Genomic DNA, 16,813 nt, shown 5'->3' with positions numbered 1-16,813 from the left:
ACTGATTCAAGTCCTCTGCTTTTTGATGTGATGCAACTACAAAGAAATTGTGGATGTGAGAAAAGAAATACAAAACCTGTCCATCCTATCTCATCTGGCTTTATGTTCGGGTACAGTGAACGTTTTTGTAATATAATCTAATTAACCCTTTGACACCTGTTGTTGCAAATTTGCCACAAATCTAGACTCTAATTAATTTTTTTTATTAGATTTTATTCCATTTTATGTGTTTATTAATAAATGGTTTATTTCTTCTTTCTCTAAATTTATTTTTATTCACTTTTATTACTTTTATTTATTATTTACATGTATTTTATTGCAGTCTTTTGTTTCTATTTTTTTCTTTTATTATATTTTTGTAAATTAATTCAGGCACTCAGGGATTAAAACTAGTGTGTCTCTGATTTTATAAGGTCTATTTCCATCAAACAAAACAGTGTTTCATGCCTGCGCTTTCAAATGAAGTGGACATCCGCCCTCCAGGTGACCTTTGTTGTTGCAGCGTTTTGAAAAGCAAAAGTGATCTGATTACTCTGTTGTGATCATAGACCAGGACATTTAGTTCTTTCTAGGTGGGATTGCAGGAGGAATACTCATAAGCAGTCACTGACAGCAGTCTTGACATTTTTTTTTTTTTAAGTTAACTTTTGGGGGGGAATGTAAAAATGTCCCCACTAGGAAACCTAAATTCTGGTAGTTAATTTTTATCTGTTTTTTTCTTTTTTTTTTTTGTTCTGCTTTCATTATCAAATGTAGAATTAACAGGCCCCTAACCAGTTAGACAAGCTTTGTATGTAAACTGTAACTTTGTATGTAACTTCATGCACCGTGTAGCTCTTTACTACTTCCTGGTTCCTTAACCAATCATATGCGACTCCCCACGTTTGCCAAACAACAACAAGGCAGCGTTTGGTATTTTATGTCGGCAAAAGAGCAGCAGCGTGCAGGTATGGAAGCTAGTAAAAGAAGCGGACCAGAAATAGTTTCAGAAAAACCTAAAAAGCCTCAGCATCCAGCTAAAATAGCAAACGACCAAACACGGAATAAAACAAAGATTAATACTAGAGAATCTTTTGTAAGGTGGAAAAGTCTGAGCGACCAAATTAATGTCAAGACTGATGCAGAGCTGGCAAAGTTTCTCCTCGACAGGTAAACACCAGAATTTTGCTTATATTGATCGGAAAGTTTATCTTGATTTACAAAGATTTTAGTCTAATTTATTTCTCAGCACTCATTAAATTGATTTGTGCGACTGTATTGGTGGCTTATTAGTTTACAACAACAAATGTAATGATGTTTGTGAATGGCGTGTTTGTCCTTATAAACTTATGAAATTACTATAAAATTAATTAATTAAGTGAGACTAAGGGAAAACTCCCGCTGCGTGGCATTTTTTGATTAATGCAGCTTTTGTTTACACACTATTTTTTGCTAACCTGAATTAACGCGGAAATTAGCGCTAGCATTGCAAAGCGTAGCAACTTACTGTGTGTGAATCATCTTCGCTCATCATCATGATGTTTGCTGGCGCTATGTTCTCCATCCTTCATAGACTGTATAAAAGAATCATCCCCTCACAAACCGGCAACCAAAACTCTCCGAGAGGGAAGGGAGGGAAGGGGGAAGAACGGTCTCCGTGTTTTTCTCTTTCGACTGCAGTTCTGATTTAAAACACTAGGTGTCAACGGTACTTATTTTGCCTTTAACATTGTACAAAAATGACAACATTTCAATCTCCACAGTGTGTTGATCACAGCTTTGAATTCATCCTTCTCCAGCAGCGTTATCATTGGCTGCATAGACTGTGATGTTGCCGGTTAGCTCGAGCCAATGCTTGCTTTCTTTTTTTTCCAGGCAGTACGCGGTTACAAATGAAAACAGACTTGCATGATGCGTCTTTTTCAATTTTACCTGAGAATGTGGAGGATGCTGATCGTACTTTCATACGCTCTTGGTTCTCCAAAGCATGTTTGCTGCTAAGGTACTACAGGAAATGGCTCAACTTTGCAGTAAATTTGCTGTTGTTCAGTCCATGTCCGACATTTTAAAACCAAAGTATCATAAGACAACGTACACGGGTCCTTTATTCTGTCATGTTCAACATCAGCTACATTTTTAGTAGCGCAGAAGTGAAAAAAAGTCCCCCCTCAAGCAGTTCCCTTACTTTACCACATACCAAATGCTGTTTAGGCTATTTAAACGGGTGTGCTGGTGTAAAACAAATTACATATTACAAGTCAAATAAAAAAAGGGTTTTAGTATGAATCTATACAACCCAAACTCTTGAAAACAATACAACCTATGACCACAATGAGTCATATAGCCAGAAAACATTTTAAACAGTCCAAAAGGTAGAATAATATACAGCCTTTTTTTCAAGCACACAGTGAGATGAATCATACTGATGTCCACAGCATGTCCACACTTCGTATAAAAAGTAAAAGATGTCCTTACAACCAGGTTTAAAGCAGACTGTCAAAGAGATGAGGTAGTAAATGCAGGACTCAAGGACACAGGTGGACAATAGAACGATTTAAAGTTGATTTAATCACCGAACGTCCAAGCAAAGATTACACAGAATTAATACGACAACTAAGAGCCTAACCAGACTCACGACTAACATGCACATACACAGACAGTGAACTGGCAGAGGACAAAGGAAAATCTGGAACTTAAATACTGAGGGAACTAATTACAAAAAAGAAGCAGGTTGATGCAAACTGACCTGGAAACCAGGAGCAGGAAGTAAAGCAAACAGAATACAAGGGAATAAACTCAACATAAAAAAACAGGAAAGACAGAAGTCAAAATGAAAAACGAGAAACTAAGACTAACAGAACTAAAAACCCTTAAACCATGAAAGACTCCAGAGTGCCTTTGGAGTTAGCTGTGCCTCAACAAATGTTCCTAAAGTGCTGCAAAACTCAGAGATGTCACTCAAACTGCCTCTAATAAGCCTAACAACTGATTAAAATGCCTGGCTCGCCTTTAACAAAGGCTTCTTCTTTTTTTCTCTTTTTCCTTACTGATAGTGAATATCTAACAGGTTGTGTAATACATCCAAAGGGAAATGAATTTAGTGTTTTATCAGCAGCATTGGAAGAAGAGGATTTGTAGAGAGCAAAGCAGGAATAATAAAACTTTTGCTCCATCCATCACAAAGCCATTTCTAATCATTTAGAAAATTATACAAAAACACTGTTCCTCCCTAATGAAAAGCTAGACGTAGTCATGTTAGTCCTGACAGCAGCATAAACGGGAATCCAGGTGACTGTTCTAACCAATGTGTTGGTTGCAAATATAAATGTGTCTTTTCTTGTAAATAAATAAAAAAAAACAGACCAACTCTTCTTTGATTGTCAAAAAGAAACATATTCCATTATCTTTTCATCCATTAGTCACCATCCTGTCAACGTAAGAAAGAGAATTTGTTTGGTAGTGAATCTGAACAATAAAGATTGGCACCGTTTTCTTTCCCGATGAGTCACAGAGGAAATAAGAAGCTTTAAAAGGTAGCACACTGCAACCATCTCTATTTCAGGTGGTTTGGCTGCAACTTTTTAGCTGTCAAACAACCAAAGGTCCTCAACAAACTTTATCCCCTTCTGATCTGCCCCATTTGCTGCTTTCTCATTCTGCCTGTCTCCATCCTGCCTCTTTTCCTCTTATTTCTATGCCTGTGTTGGAGTTCTGAGTGCTGGCTCAAAGAGCAAAGTGCCTCTAGAGCCAAGGTGAGATACTATCTGAATAAGCTCTGTGTCCTTTCTACAGGCATATACTACAGATATTTATCATTTCCAAAACAGATATAAGAGGGGCAGTTGGATTAAACCAGGATAGGAATGGATTTTCTAAGCTATTTAATATTCCAGAAATCACATACAAAGCAAAAACTGCTGCTTTCATTTAGTTTCATAAGTGAACAGCAAGGCTTGCACGCGTTTTCAGCCACGCTACAGTTTGTTTACCTTGACGTGGCTGTACTCCAGCTTGCCAGAATCGCTTCCAATAGGCTTGGTTTCAGGCCTGGGTTTCAGGACTTGTCGGAGCGGGCTGGAGATTGGCAATCCTGTCACGCTGATCCCATCTGAAAAGACATCATGCACCACAGAATAAGATTAAAAAAAAATAGAGTGGAGAGATGAAGCTATCGTTTAACAGCGGCTGGCAGAGGACTGCGGCACAGTCTCATTCTGTTATATCCGCTGCCTGCGATGGATTCCAGCTTCACAAGAGCTATTTTGTGATGAATTGTTTTAATTATTTCAGTGATGTAGTCACTTTCTTTCATCCATCTCCTGTTTAGATAGGGATTTCTCATAAGAACTATGTTCCTTACAATTACTTGATACAGTGCCATGGAAACCATCCTGGACTTGTTGCTTTGGATCAAACAGGTAGGAGTACATGTGTTTTTCAGTATCTTTAAGTGTGAACAGACTTTTACTTAAGTGAGTGGCAGCACACCAAAAATACATTAATAGGCCTGTTTACAGCTTATGTTTTTGTAGTAGTAAAATTTCACTATAATACTGTCTGGTTGTGCAGTTTTTAAATTGATGCAACATTTGCATCTAAAAAGTTTAGAAGATCCAAATACATGACGGAAACCAACAGTTGAAGAGGTTTTACATATGATTCTTTTCTTTGACTTGTCCTGTGCAGCATCATGGGAAACAGAATGATGCTGCCATGCTGTGTCAAGGGGAGCTTAGCTGATACAATGGAAATAAAGCTTTGTGGTCCCCTTCATGCATCATCATTGGTCTTTATTTTGGATATTGTTAAGTTACATGTTTAGACTGGACATGACAAGGGGAAACAAATGAAAAGGAAGAGTGAGGAGAAGAGAGATGAAACAGATAGAAACCAACAGCATCAACTGCACAACTAAAACAGAGAAACCAGACAACCAGCAGCTACATATGTGAACAAACGTAACTACAGTGAATTTTTATGCAGGGCCCCCTTTTCATTGACAAAAATAATGTCAACCCAACCTGGTCAAGCCTTTTGGCGAGATGTGCCTCATCTTATTTTGTCTTTTTTTAGTAGTTGAAATGTCTGTTGTTGATTCATCATCATTTGTCCATTGGTACTTTCACAAATTTGTCAATATTTTGCTAGTAGTGCAAAAACTACTAGTTTTATTTAGCCTAGCTGCTCCATCCCCCGGTATACCCTCCACCCCCCCAGTTTGGGAACCACTGCTGTAAGTAAACAAATGTCAATCATCAAGAAGAAGCTAAACTGAGAAAAACATATAGAACAACAGCAACAAGTACATGGAAACACAGTAACTGTAACTATTGACCTTCAGGATAATACGGTAACTATAAGAACGCTCGTAAGTGAATGTAAATGCAAAATATAAGGAGTGAATATAATAATAATTTACATGTATGATACTATGGGGGATAAGGGCTTTTAGAGGAATTCCAGAAGGGGAGTCAGATTCATTGATCGCAAAGCTCTTTGTGTAATTACGTGTAGACTGACATCCAGATCGGGATTCAATCAAATTCTACGTGTCGCTCCTCAAAGTTCCTCCTTTTGAAGATAGTCTAAATAAACATTTTACCATCTGTTGGAAGAAAAGGGAGTTTTTTCCAAGGTCGTAAAACTCGTAGAGATGGAGGAAGGAATCTTGGTTGTAACTTGAATCTTGGGGGTTCACACTACACTACATTAATCCAGTACAGATTTTTTATTTTTATTTTTTAGTTTATTATTTATTTGCATATTTAAAAGCTGTTTTACAAGTGTTTTAAATTGCACTTTCTACTAATAGGTATGGAGGCAACATGCAAAGACACATGAACATGTGTGCTGATGGTGCTTTATATTGTTATCAACTGAGGTATACAAATACAGTGTAGACCACGGTACTTTGTTTCACAAATGAGGCCATTTATGCATGTAGGAGGGTCATATACCTTAAAAAAAATAAATAAATAAGCATACGTTCCAACTCATGTCCAGCCAGCAGGAGGAAGATTCTGTGTCGGCGTAGTTTACAGGTGGGGTTATGTAAGGAGTAAACAAAAGAAAGAAAGAAAATTGACCCGCCGCAGAGGTCAGCATGAACACGGTGCACACTGACCCAGTGGAAATTGGGGCTAAGAGAAGTATGGTGCAGGGAACGTCAGCCATAATTATGTACAATTTTGTACACTTTCTGTAAATGAATCTATTGTACACTAGGTAAGTATACTGATCATACTGACCATTGTTCCAGTGTTACATTTGGCTTAAAACATAAAAAAGTAAACAAATGCAAACAGCACATAAAGTATTGAGGCATACTTCAAATAATTACTCTGTATCCCCATTGCACTGATTATGAAACATGCAATTAAAAGTTTGGTATTGTGAAGAATAAATGGAGTTTTCATTCTTGACCTTGAGAGCAGCCGTGTGGATGCAGGAGCAGCTGCACTATCAGCAGCTGGGTTTGGCAACACCACAGGGACTGCTGCTTTCAGCCCACTCAAAGAATCCTAAAAAAATGACGCCCACAGCCTAGGCTCTTACGTCAAAGGAATCATATCACTCTGACGTCAGTGCAATTTCCCTCCAGAGAGGGGGAAATTACCAACCTCTGCAGCAGCTAAAGCAACTGGCTTTGAGGGAGACAGACACTCAGTGAATACCATACTCTATATAATGGCTGCATAAAATGGTGAAACAGAAGCAGCTGCAAGTGCATTTATGAGCATCAGTGTTTAATGCTGTTAAATTAGAGGTCAACAATAAGAAAATGTTCATTCGGTTATAGCAACTGCACATTTCCAAGCTGCATACAGAACAAATCATAAAACATTTTAAACAAAAGAAAAAAGAAAAAGTCACCACCTGGATTTAAGTAAGCAAATAAGGTACTAGCCTCTTTTTGGAAAATGTGCGATTATCTTTCAGCTGGCAACAAGTTATTTAACCCGAACTGATGCAGTGAATAGCTTCTCGTTTCTTAAACTATCATGTGAAAAGACACATCCTGTTGTCATGAAAAAGACGTCAGTCTGTTAAAGAAGTGTCAAATTATTGGCATCAAGCAGAGACAACATCTGACGAGATAGCCGAAACAACTAAAACTGGGTTAAGAACTCTCCGATGCATTAATAAAAACTGGAAGGATTCCTGTTTGTTTATAGTTCCACCAACAGATGAGTTGCTGCTGTTAATTTGTTGTTTGAAAGTTACAGCACATCTTTTCTATTTATTTTTTTAATAGAATCCCAGTTATGTTGAAATGGACATTGTACTTGTTGCTGAGAAAGACCATAACAAATGAAATTGTATGAAATTACACGCTACACCGATTGCAACAGGCTGTAATTGACACAGGTTTGTTCATAACTCTAAAATGATCACCTGTAATTTACATACTTTAAATTTTTTTTCATCTGTTTAGTAAACTTAAGCTGAATTTTGACCATAGAAACATTTTCAAAGAATAAGGGTCTCATTAGGACATCTCTCTCTTTTTAAGCTGCCTCAAAAATTCCTGGAAAGAAATTTTAACTTTCTAGAAAGGGGGCATTTTTTTACATTACACCGGTGCAGTGCTGAAAGGTCAACCCTTTCTCAGGTATTATTTCTGCCTTTCACTCAGCTTTTAGCTTCACTCTGCCTTGTCAAATCTGTGAAATTTAAGCTTATGTTTAGTTGCAATAAAAATAGTTTCAACTCAGCCATTTGTCAGCTTTAATTAGCTGGAGAGACATAGAGCATTATAAGCTGCTGAGGTCAAACTACATAACATAATACATAACAAGAGCTAAGAGCTGTTATATTCTTCTTAACTTTAAGATTATGTTTTCATAGAAATGTTGACGAGGACTGTGATGTAGCCTGGCCAAAATGACTAGAAAATGGCAGAAGAAAGAGGTCTTCCCATTAGGAATAAAACAATACAATGATCTATGTAAAAAATAGTATCAATTCATACTGAAAATATAGATTAAACACCAGTACAGTAATCATGTAAAAGTTTAAACATGGCTGCTGAGTGCTTTCAGATGGAGGAGGGGCTTACAGCAGAAGAGTAAACCTTAGCTGCTTTCACATCACTTCCAAAAGTCTCCAATAACACTAGAAAAAGTCTTTATATCTGTAAAGACACACTGTAAAGAAAACTGTACTTTTTATCCTGCTGTTGAACAGATTAGGCAGAGAGGCGGGAAAAGAAAAACTGAAAAACGGTTGATGGAGTGAATCTTCCCTCATGATACTCGGCCTGTTTCAGGAGGTACACGTGACTTGTCATGTCCTGTGGCACAGGGACCATGTGAGTAATGGGCACTGAGATTAACGATGGCATCGCTCCACGATTTCCCCCCTCACCCCTATCCCCCTCACACCCTCCTTCCAATCAGTATCTGTCTTATTCGCTGTCTAACGGCCTCAGGGAGGTTTGGGTGGACTCAGCATTTCTACCAAGGCTGCTTTCCTGCCGGTGATCAGACGGACCAGGAGACTGGAAATTATGCATCAGAAATCATATCGAGTTACAATACTAACACAGATGTCAATGAAAGACTGAATATTTGCTATTTAAACTAACATTTCGTCCTCTTGAAGCCTGTCTGCCCTTAAATTCAATGTGCACATTCAGCTGTCACTACATGAGGAAATGCATCCAGATTTTACACCAGGTTTGGACTACAGGGATGATTTTCCATCTCAATATCTGGCTGAAAAAAAGCCTAAGCTACAGTAAACAGAGTTAAATAAGTCATGCTTTCTGTTAACATTTGAGATTTTTCATCATCTCTTCTCTCATCCATGCATGAAATGACACCAACAAGGTCATATTTCTAGAATCAAGTTAAAGTTTACACTGCAAGGCATGCTTTTTAAAAGCTGTTATTATACTGTTACTGTCATTGTGTTACAGCTTTTTTACAGTGCATTTACTGTAATGCATTTTAAAAGGATTTTACTGTTTTTTAGATGCAGGTCTGCAGGAAACAATTATTTATGTAACTGATTATTCCATGGATTCAGACAAGAAATAGTTTTGTCTTATTAAAGAGCAACTACTATTCATAAGGAGAAAAAGAGGCCTCTTAACATGAACCACTCTTTTGTTTGAGAATGCAAATAATGTATTTCATCGACTGCATGCTAAAAGAATAAAAACAGTAATATTAAAATGGCATTAAAAGAAAACATTTCCCATTCATAACAAAAGTCTTTTTGGAAAGCTTTCTTACATCTTAGGTTTTTATCAACCAGCTTTTATATATAACAAAAAATAGAGCTGCGCAAAAAATATATTTTCCATTAATATGAATGTTTTCAATGCTGATAATATTTCTAACAAAAACAAGATAATTGCTTTCTACCAGCCAGCAGCTAGCATTACTTTGCTTACTTTGCTGCGGGTTCTGCTTTCATTTTTGGCTTTTTGTTTTTTGTTAATAGGAGTAATCAAAAGAAGTCTGAAATAACACAAGTAAGGATTACATCTTAATCTGAAGTCACTGAGTGCAAATGCAGCTGATAAAAATCCCCCTTGGCAATGTCTGTTTTATTATTTTGGTTATAATTTATGGCTGCTTCTCCATAACAATGAATGAAAGTTAATTAATTCTTTTGAAAAACTACAGCACAAAAGTGAAAACATCTGTATGCCATCCAGCCTCCGCTAATTTATATTTATTATTAGCTTCCATCACAACTAACCATCATAGTGATTTACATTAATATGCTGGTGTGAAATGTTGCTGCTCAGATGCTACAGCATTCCTATACAGTATTTGTAGGAAGCTAGTTTGGTTTTGCATTAACACAATGAGGAGTTGTTACAGTTTTCTTTTCAAATGGTTCCAAACTTTATACGCTTTCTCTTTTTCTCTAATTTCCTCCATCGTGTCATCAAATTAAACATATTACAAACGTAATGAAGTACACAACTAAGTTGTATGACAGTGAACACAACACAGTGACCATCTGGGATCTGGGATTTTTATTTTATTTTTTGTAAGTTATTCAAGAAATTGTTTAAACCCTGTTTGGATTACAGCACATTAGAGCAAGATAAGTAAATTTATTCACTAATATTATACCGTTTCTTTTTATAGTGGTGGTAAAATCAACTTCTTTTATATTAAATTATCTATAAATTCCCACAAATATAAAAAAAAAGAAACAAGCTTAGGTGAGTTTTTGGAACAACAGTTTAAAAGCTAGCAGGTTATTATAACCACACACAGTCCAGTAATGAGCGCTGCAACATATATTTCCTCATCTTTCTCTGAGGCCTTTAATGTTTTTTCCCTGATCTGGCTGCAGCACAAGGTCCTGTCTGCAACCACAACATTAATGAAGGCAGCAGCACCGTCATTAGCTACGACACTCACACCATTTAACACAATAAAGCGTGCTGTAAGTTGAGGCCCATTAATCCTGACTGATGACATTACTCCCATCTAATCCTGAGTTATGATGCTGTGGTCTCGAGTAGGACTAGGAATGAGAGATAAACCCTGTCTTGAGGATGAATCAGTGAGGGTCGGCCTGTTTTTGTCTGATTTCCACCTTAGCTAAAGATGACATTGAGTTCCTAGCAGCTTTGAAGTAAAGGCTGACGGGCTGACTGTCGGTAGAACATTAATAACCAGTATGTGAGAATGAAAGCAAATCATCCTCCAATTGTAAGGTTTTATGTATGTAAACGAAGTCAAAATAAAGATATTTTATTTAAATGATAATGTGTACACATTATTTAGCAGTGTGTGAAACCACTTTAAGAAACAGTAAGTAGTTGTTTTCTGTATGAAGTCTTCAGTATTTCACATTGTTGTGGAGGAACTTTCTTTATGTTGCTTGAGTTCATTGAGGTTAACAGCTCTATTACGATCCCACCACAGCATTTCACTCAAGTTCAGGACTCCTTGATTCTCCTTTTTTCTCCTTTTTTGGTTTTTCTTTCTTAAAAATATCACTCTATTAAGTCATTGATCATTGTTGCATGAAGCTGTTTCAGCCTAGCTTAGGTTTCAAATCTGGCTTGACAACACTTTGCTATACAGAAGCGTTTATAGTCCAATCAATGACTACAAGGTGTCCAAGGCCAAATCATCAGCCACCACCATCATGCTTTATAGAAGTGTTTTTGGTCACGTTGTTTTTTTTTTGTAGTTTTGTAGTTTGTTCCAATGCTGCTTTTTTCAAATCTAACTGCTGTCATGTTATTTTCTAGAGACAAGAGGCTTTTTTCTGCAACCCCTCCCAACAAGCCGTACTTGTTCAGTCGTTTTTTAACCTCTTCTTCACAAGAGCCTTTTTCTTTCCCACCTCCTGTCTGAGATGACACGTTCAAAATACCATGCAAAGTATATTTACAAGAGCTTTATGTTTGATCTTGGTCTCAAACGAAAAGTGAGACGTGTGATTATTGTAAGTGTAAGATTCAAGATATGTGTTACTGTGTCAAAAGAAATTCACTTGGGACCCAGTAGAACGTTTAAATGGTTATTTAACCACATTCATTTCGGTGAAAACCAGAGGATAGCAGCCAAATTCATCTAGGGATTCGTAATGTCTGATGAGAAACTGTGTAAAAGCAGAATCTTAAAAAGTGAACCTGAGTTTTAAGACAGACATGAATGTTTCAAGAACCTGTGCTAATTCATTTTAGAATCACCATGAAGCTCTAGAAAGAAGTGAACCCCAAGATAGTATATCATAGAAAGAGTGAATCCTTCCCTATAAAACCCCTTTTATCTTCATGGAAACTACCATGGGGCTCTTGTGAAGAAAAAGCTCATCATACTATAACAAACTTTTACACTTAACACGCTCACTGAGGCCTGTAGAGTCTGACATGTAGCTTTTAACAGATTTCTTTTAACAGATTTTAACAGTTTTCCACTTGTGAATAATCTCTCTGCAGAATAATGCACTCCAAATAGTTTGGAAATAGTCTTTGCAACATTTCCCAGACTGATGGGCAGCAACAGTTGCTTCTCTAAGAACTGAGCAAATAAGTTTATGTAGTGTATACATTCCCTCTAAATTCCCATGGAAGCAGTGAGGTTAGCTAGTATTTAGATCTTAGTTTTAGATAAAGAAATAATAATGGTGTGTAATTTGTTTGTGCTGTTTGTCTGAAGTTGTATTTATCAAACTGAATAACTTGTAAGGATCAAATTTTTTTAATTATGTCCTGATATACAAATACTTAGAAATGCAAGAGGCTATAGTTTGTTTTTCTTTGCTGAGGTTTAAAAATGTCCTGTATGATGTGCAAGTTAATTTAAAGACATTCTGAAAGCTGCAGGGATACAAACCCCAACCATCAGCGCTAGGGCTCACAGTTGTTTTAAATACAGGGAAGTGCTGATGTTAACACAATGCACCATTAACATGCACCACAGAGAAGCTGAGAGACACTGCACAAGCTTTGAACCCTGATTTTTCCTCAGGCTGTGGAGAGAGAGACAGAGAAGGTCTAAAAGCAGATGAAGAGCTAAGACCTTTCCACCTGAGCAAAAGTGGAGGAATTCATTCATATGCATCAGCTTTCGTATTCAAGCTCACACACATCCTCAATTTTTTTTTTTATTATTGCACTTTTTTTCTCATCTCTCTATTTTCACTCATGACTGCACTGACCTAGCTGGCATCAGCAAGGATAATGAATATTTATAATGTTAAAAGAAAAAAAGAAATTAATGAATCGTCTCTGTAACAACGGGCCAAAATGATAAAAGGCTGCTTTTTTTATAATCTCATAATCTTATTAACTTTTGATCTGTTGTTAATAACTGCAGGAAAAAAGCTGTGGAACAGGTGGTCATAGTGAACATCTGAGATCAGCTTTAGTCCAGGTCTCTATAACTTAAAAGAGTGATGAAGTGTAATGAAGAAATATGCTTAATTTTGTAAACAAAGAGCTCTAAAGCAACGACTCTGGCTCAGCTTAACAAACCTGAAGACAGCCGGACCAAAGCTAACTGGATCGGCTCTGTGCAAAGCATAAAACATCCGTCTGGTAAACCATCTTATCAATCCTTTGATAAGAAAGCAGACAGCTATTTTTTTCCTGAAATGCAGAAATATCCCTGTTGGAACATGTCAAGTCTTGTTTGTTATATAGATGTAAAAATTGTTATCCTTCGTCTCTTTCCATGCCAGTTGTGAAAACAGTAATATCTTTTTGTTTTCTACTACAAACTCAATTCCTGTCTGCAGGAATTGTAGAGGAACTTGTCAACAAATTTCAGAATGGGTTGTTTTTCTTGTCTATCAAAACACCAAAAGTATGACCATGCACACCCGACAGTCAGAACAAGATTTTTGCAAGGTAGCCAAGTATTGCATTCAACAGTTTATGGTAGCATGTAGGTGCTCAGATACTTTTTTAAAGACTTTAAAACGAGCCCTCCACATCTCTTTGCATTACAGTGTAGGTTACAGTGGTTGTAGATAAAAAAAAATATTAAAGTAAAAGAGGATCATACTTATTACCTAATGCATGAACAGGCAACTAATAGTCCAGTTTGTTGAGCTATGTTCACAAGGTGGGGCACCACTGATGTATTAGGTTGAATCCCAATGCTTCCCTTTGGCCCTACTCCTGTTTTTAAATGTGGATTAAACTGTTGTGATCTAGCAATCCAAACGATCCCCAACACCCCTGGTGAGGGGCTAGAAAATGACTAAGAATAATTTCCTATCAGAAAAGGTGACCCTTACCTACCCTTGCTAAATGGAGCTTTTCACTTCCTGCTCTTTTCACCCATAGTTGGGACAGCACACAACACAAGTTATTTATTTATCAAGGACAATGCAAAGAAGCATAGAAATAAAGAACAACTGATGTTTTGTATATAGAGTACATAGCATAAACCAATTCACTACTCTCATCTCTGGTTGGGGGTTTTTAACATCTTCATCAGGGCAGTCAATGCCCCTGATGAAAGGCTTTATGACTTCTTACCCCTAGAAAAAAAAGGGGCATCGAATCCCTAATAAACAGAGCAAAGGGCCAGGGGAGTGAATTGTGATTTTGTAATGTAAAAAAGAAGATTTTTTTTTGTTTTAAGGCTTTACTTTGCACAGTGTTGTTGACTGAGATGTTTAACATTCTCTGCTATCCATCTTTTGAACTACTGGCCATTTGTTTGCAGGCAAAGCTGTTTCAAAGACTTAAAAGTGTCATTTTCAAAATGCCAAAATAAGGAATGTAGATTATTCCACAAAGAACTGCTAGGAATGGCATTTAAACCACTGTTTGCTGATAGATGAACCTTGAAAGGAAGTCAAACCTGAAACAAATCAATACTCCCAGCTCTGATGACACCACAGCAGACACACACTCTCATTAAAACTTTCCTCTCTCACACAAAGAAACTTCCAGTAAAATAACGGTTTAAAAGAGCTAAATTAAAAACAAAGTTTTAAAAACACAATTTTGTGAAAATTAATTACTTGGTTATTGTAGTTCATCTTTACGGAGTAATGACCTTATAAGCCCATGCTGAGCAAAAAAGCTAATAAGCATATTTTCTGAAATGTCAAACGATACCTTAAAAGAGACGATGTTATAGGTCAGCTGGTGCATGCATCAAAAAAGGACAGTTTCATAAAAACGCCTCTACGGCTGGGGTACTGAGGGCAATTCTTATTATCCAGCTGACTTTAACAAGATAATTATTTACTAATGCTACAATCTGGTGGCATTAAAATGTACATGTGCCATTTTTTTTTATTTTTTTTTTTTGGTGGCTAAGCAGAACATTTGAATAGTTGCTGAAAGCACTCTAAGATAATCAAGATTTTTCAGTTTAATTAGCAAAGACAGCAGAACTCAGTAATCTTCCTGCACACAGACACACAAAGAACAAAGCCAAACAACAGTTTTATGCAAATACGTTAATCAGTATATTAAAAAAAAATTATTAACATGACTACATTAATGTATTAGAGTGCTAGATAGCATCAAATGTATTTGGGTGGAAAATAAATAAATAGTTAAATAAAAACACAGCCCATAATGTTGCTGTAATAACTGCATTCAGAGCTGCTGTTAAGGAGGAAATACGCCTTATCTCATTAATTCAGGGCTTCAATTATTGCTCAGCTAATTAAAACAGTGAAACAGTATCGCTTAAACGACCTCATGTGGAGAGCGCCACCGAAGCTCAGATAAACATGCAGCATCGCGCATGTTTACTTTCCCTAGCGTCTGAATCGACATGCAAATGCACACAACACACACAAAGTAAAGCGTCTGTGAGGCAGAAGCAGGTCTGTATTGATCTGACATTAATATTTATCAGCCCATAAAGTCTGTGGTGAAGAGATTCAGCTGTCTGAAGAGAGAAGAAGAGAGGTCAAGAGCAATACAGGGAAGAAAGAAGGAAGAGAATGAACTATGACAGAAGGTGAAGACACAACACTGTGAATGAGCTCTGAGGTGTCTTTTTTTTCTAAAGCAAGAGGGAAAAAAGTAGAAGTGAATAAAAAAAAACAGCTGTTGAAGTGAGTAGGCTCCAAGATAGAAGGGAAGCGAAGGTGTAGAGACCTTCAGACCTCCCTTCTATTACTTCTGAATCCTAAATAAGGAGGGCAGAGTCCCTGTAAAAGGAATACTCACATACATGAGCACATGAAGTCTTATTTTATTGGCATACTCGCCTAAAAAGAAGCTAAATGTCATGTAAAGTGGAGAATATATTAATATATTATATAAAGGTCCAGTATAAATTCTTTAAGAGGGGCATACTGGCAGAAAAACAACTTTTAGCAACACTAGAAAAGAGTGTGAACCTTAAGACTATGTGCAACTGATTCATTTCAAAGTTCATTATGCACATTTCTAGGCTTAAAACTTCCCTGGAGTGCCCAGGGGCTTTGGTTTAGAGCACAGCACCTATTTTGCAAGAATTGCTTGTTGGTTTCTTTTACACTGTAAAATAACAAGACACCATGCATACCATAACCGTCTCTCTTCAAATAAAGATCTGGAAGAAAAACACAACAATGCTTTCACTATAATGGACACACAGTCACTCTCGGGGTGAAGAGACCCAGGACAAAGCTAGTGAAATCACTGTTGAAATGTAAGTGATAGCCTTCTAATTACCACCTACACCTCACAGACTACACAAGCACAGAAAACGTTGTCCTTTCTCCCCGGGTAGCCCTGGTTTGGGAGTCCTTGTAATTTATTCTTGACACATCATTTAAACAGAACTATTTGTCTTGAGTGGTGTTTGACAAGTTTTGTGTGATTAATCAGAAATTTAAGGTGAGCGTAGTTAATGCAGAAAAGCAGGAAGTTAAAGTCCTTTTTCCACAAATACAAAGATTCAACACAGCTGAACAGATAGTTTTGAGGAACAGCTGGTCGAGGAAGTGGAAAACTCTATACAACACAGTTAAATAACCATCCTTACCAGTGAAATTACCAAACTAGTTCTATAACTTAAGTGTAGAAGTGACGGCAACAATAAGAACTTGCCAAATTTTCTAAATGTTTTGGAATCAATGCTCATTTTTTACCTTTTAGAAGAGGACACACTCAACCATTTATAACCAAAGGTAAGGATAACAGAGATGAGCCATGACTTCCTGCAGCCGCTTTGTTTTTTTCAGACAGACGTAGTAAGAGACTTTTCTCCACAGCAAACATTTTGACTCATCGCAGCATGAAAAACTCAGGTGTATAATGAATGACATGAACAATGGCAAAATTTCTTTTAGTGCCCCAGAAACCTTTGACAATGAGTCAAGCACACATAAAAGCAGGACCTTCCCCAAAGTAAAATACAGCAATCATTAATAAATGTGTAGATTT

General features: G+C 36.9%; 1 protein-coding gene across 2 annotated transcripts in view; it reads right to left on the bottom strand.

The window, feature by feature from the left end:
- Nucleotides 1-16,813, bottom strand: part of trappc9 (trafficking protein particle complex subunit 9) — a 273,450-nt gene that overhangs the window by 160,109 nt on the left and 96,528 nt on the right. For both annotated transcript variants that reach the window (XM_042011968.1, XM_042011969.1), the window contains one exon: nucleotides 3,969-4,087. In XM_042011968.1, the coding sequence (XP_041867902.1) occupies nucleotides 3,969-4,087 (119 nt within the window). The remainder of the gene's footprint in view (nucleotides 1-3,968; nucleotides 4,088-16,813) is intronic.

The sequence above is a fragment of the Melanotaenia boesemani genome, chromosome 17 (genome assembly GCF_017639745.1).
Source record: "Melanotaenia boesemani isolate fMelBoe1 chromosome 17, fMelBoe1.pri, whole genome shotgun sequence".
NCBI classification, from domain to species: Eukaryota; Metazoa; Chordata; class Actinopteri; order Atheriniformes; family Melanotaeniidae; genus Melanotaenia; species Melanotaenia boesemani.
The sequence above is the reverse complement of the archived record's forward strand: the minus strand, read 5'-3'. Positions and strand labels throughout refer to the sequence as shown.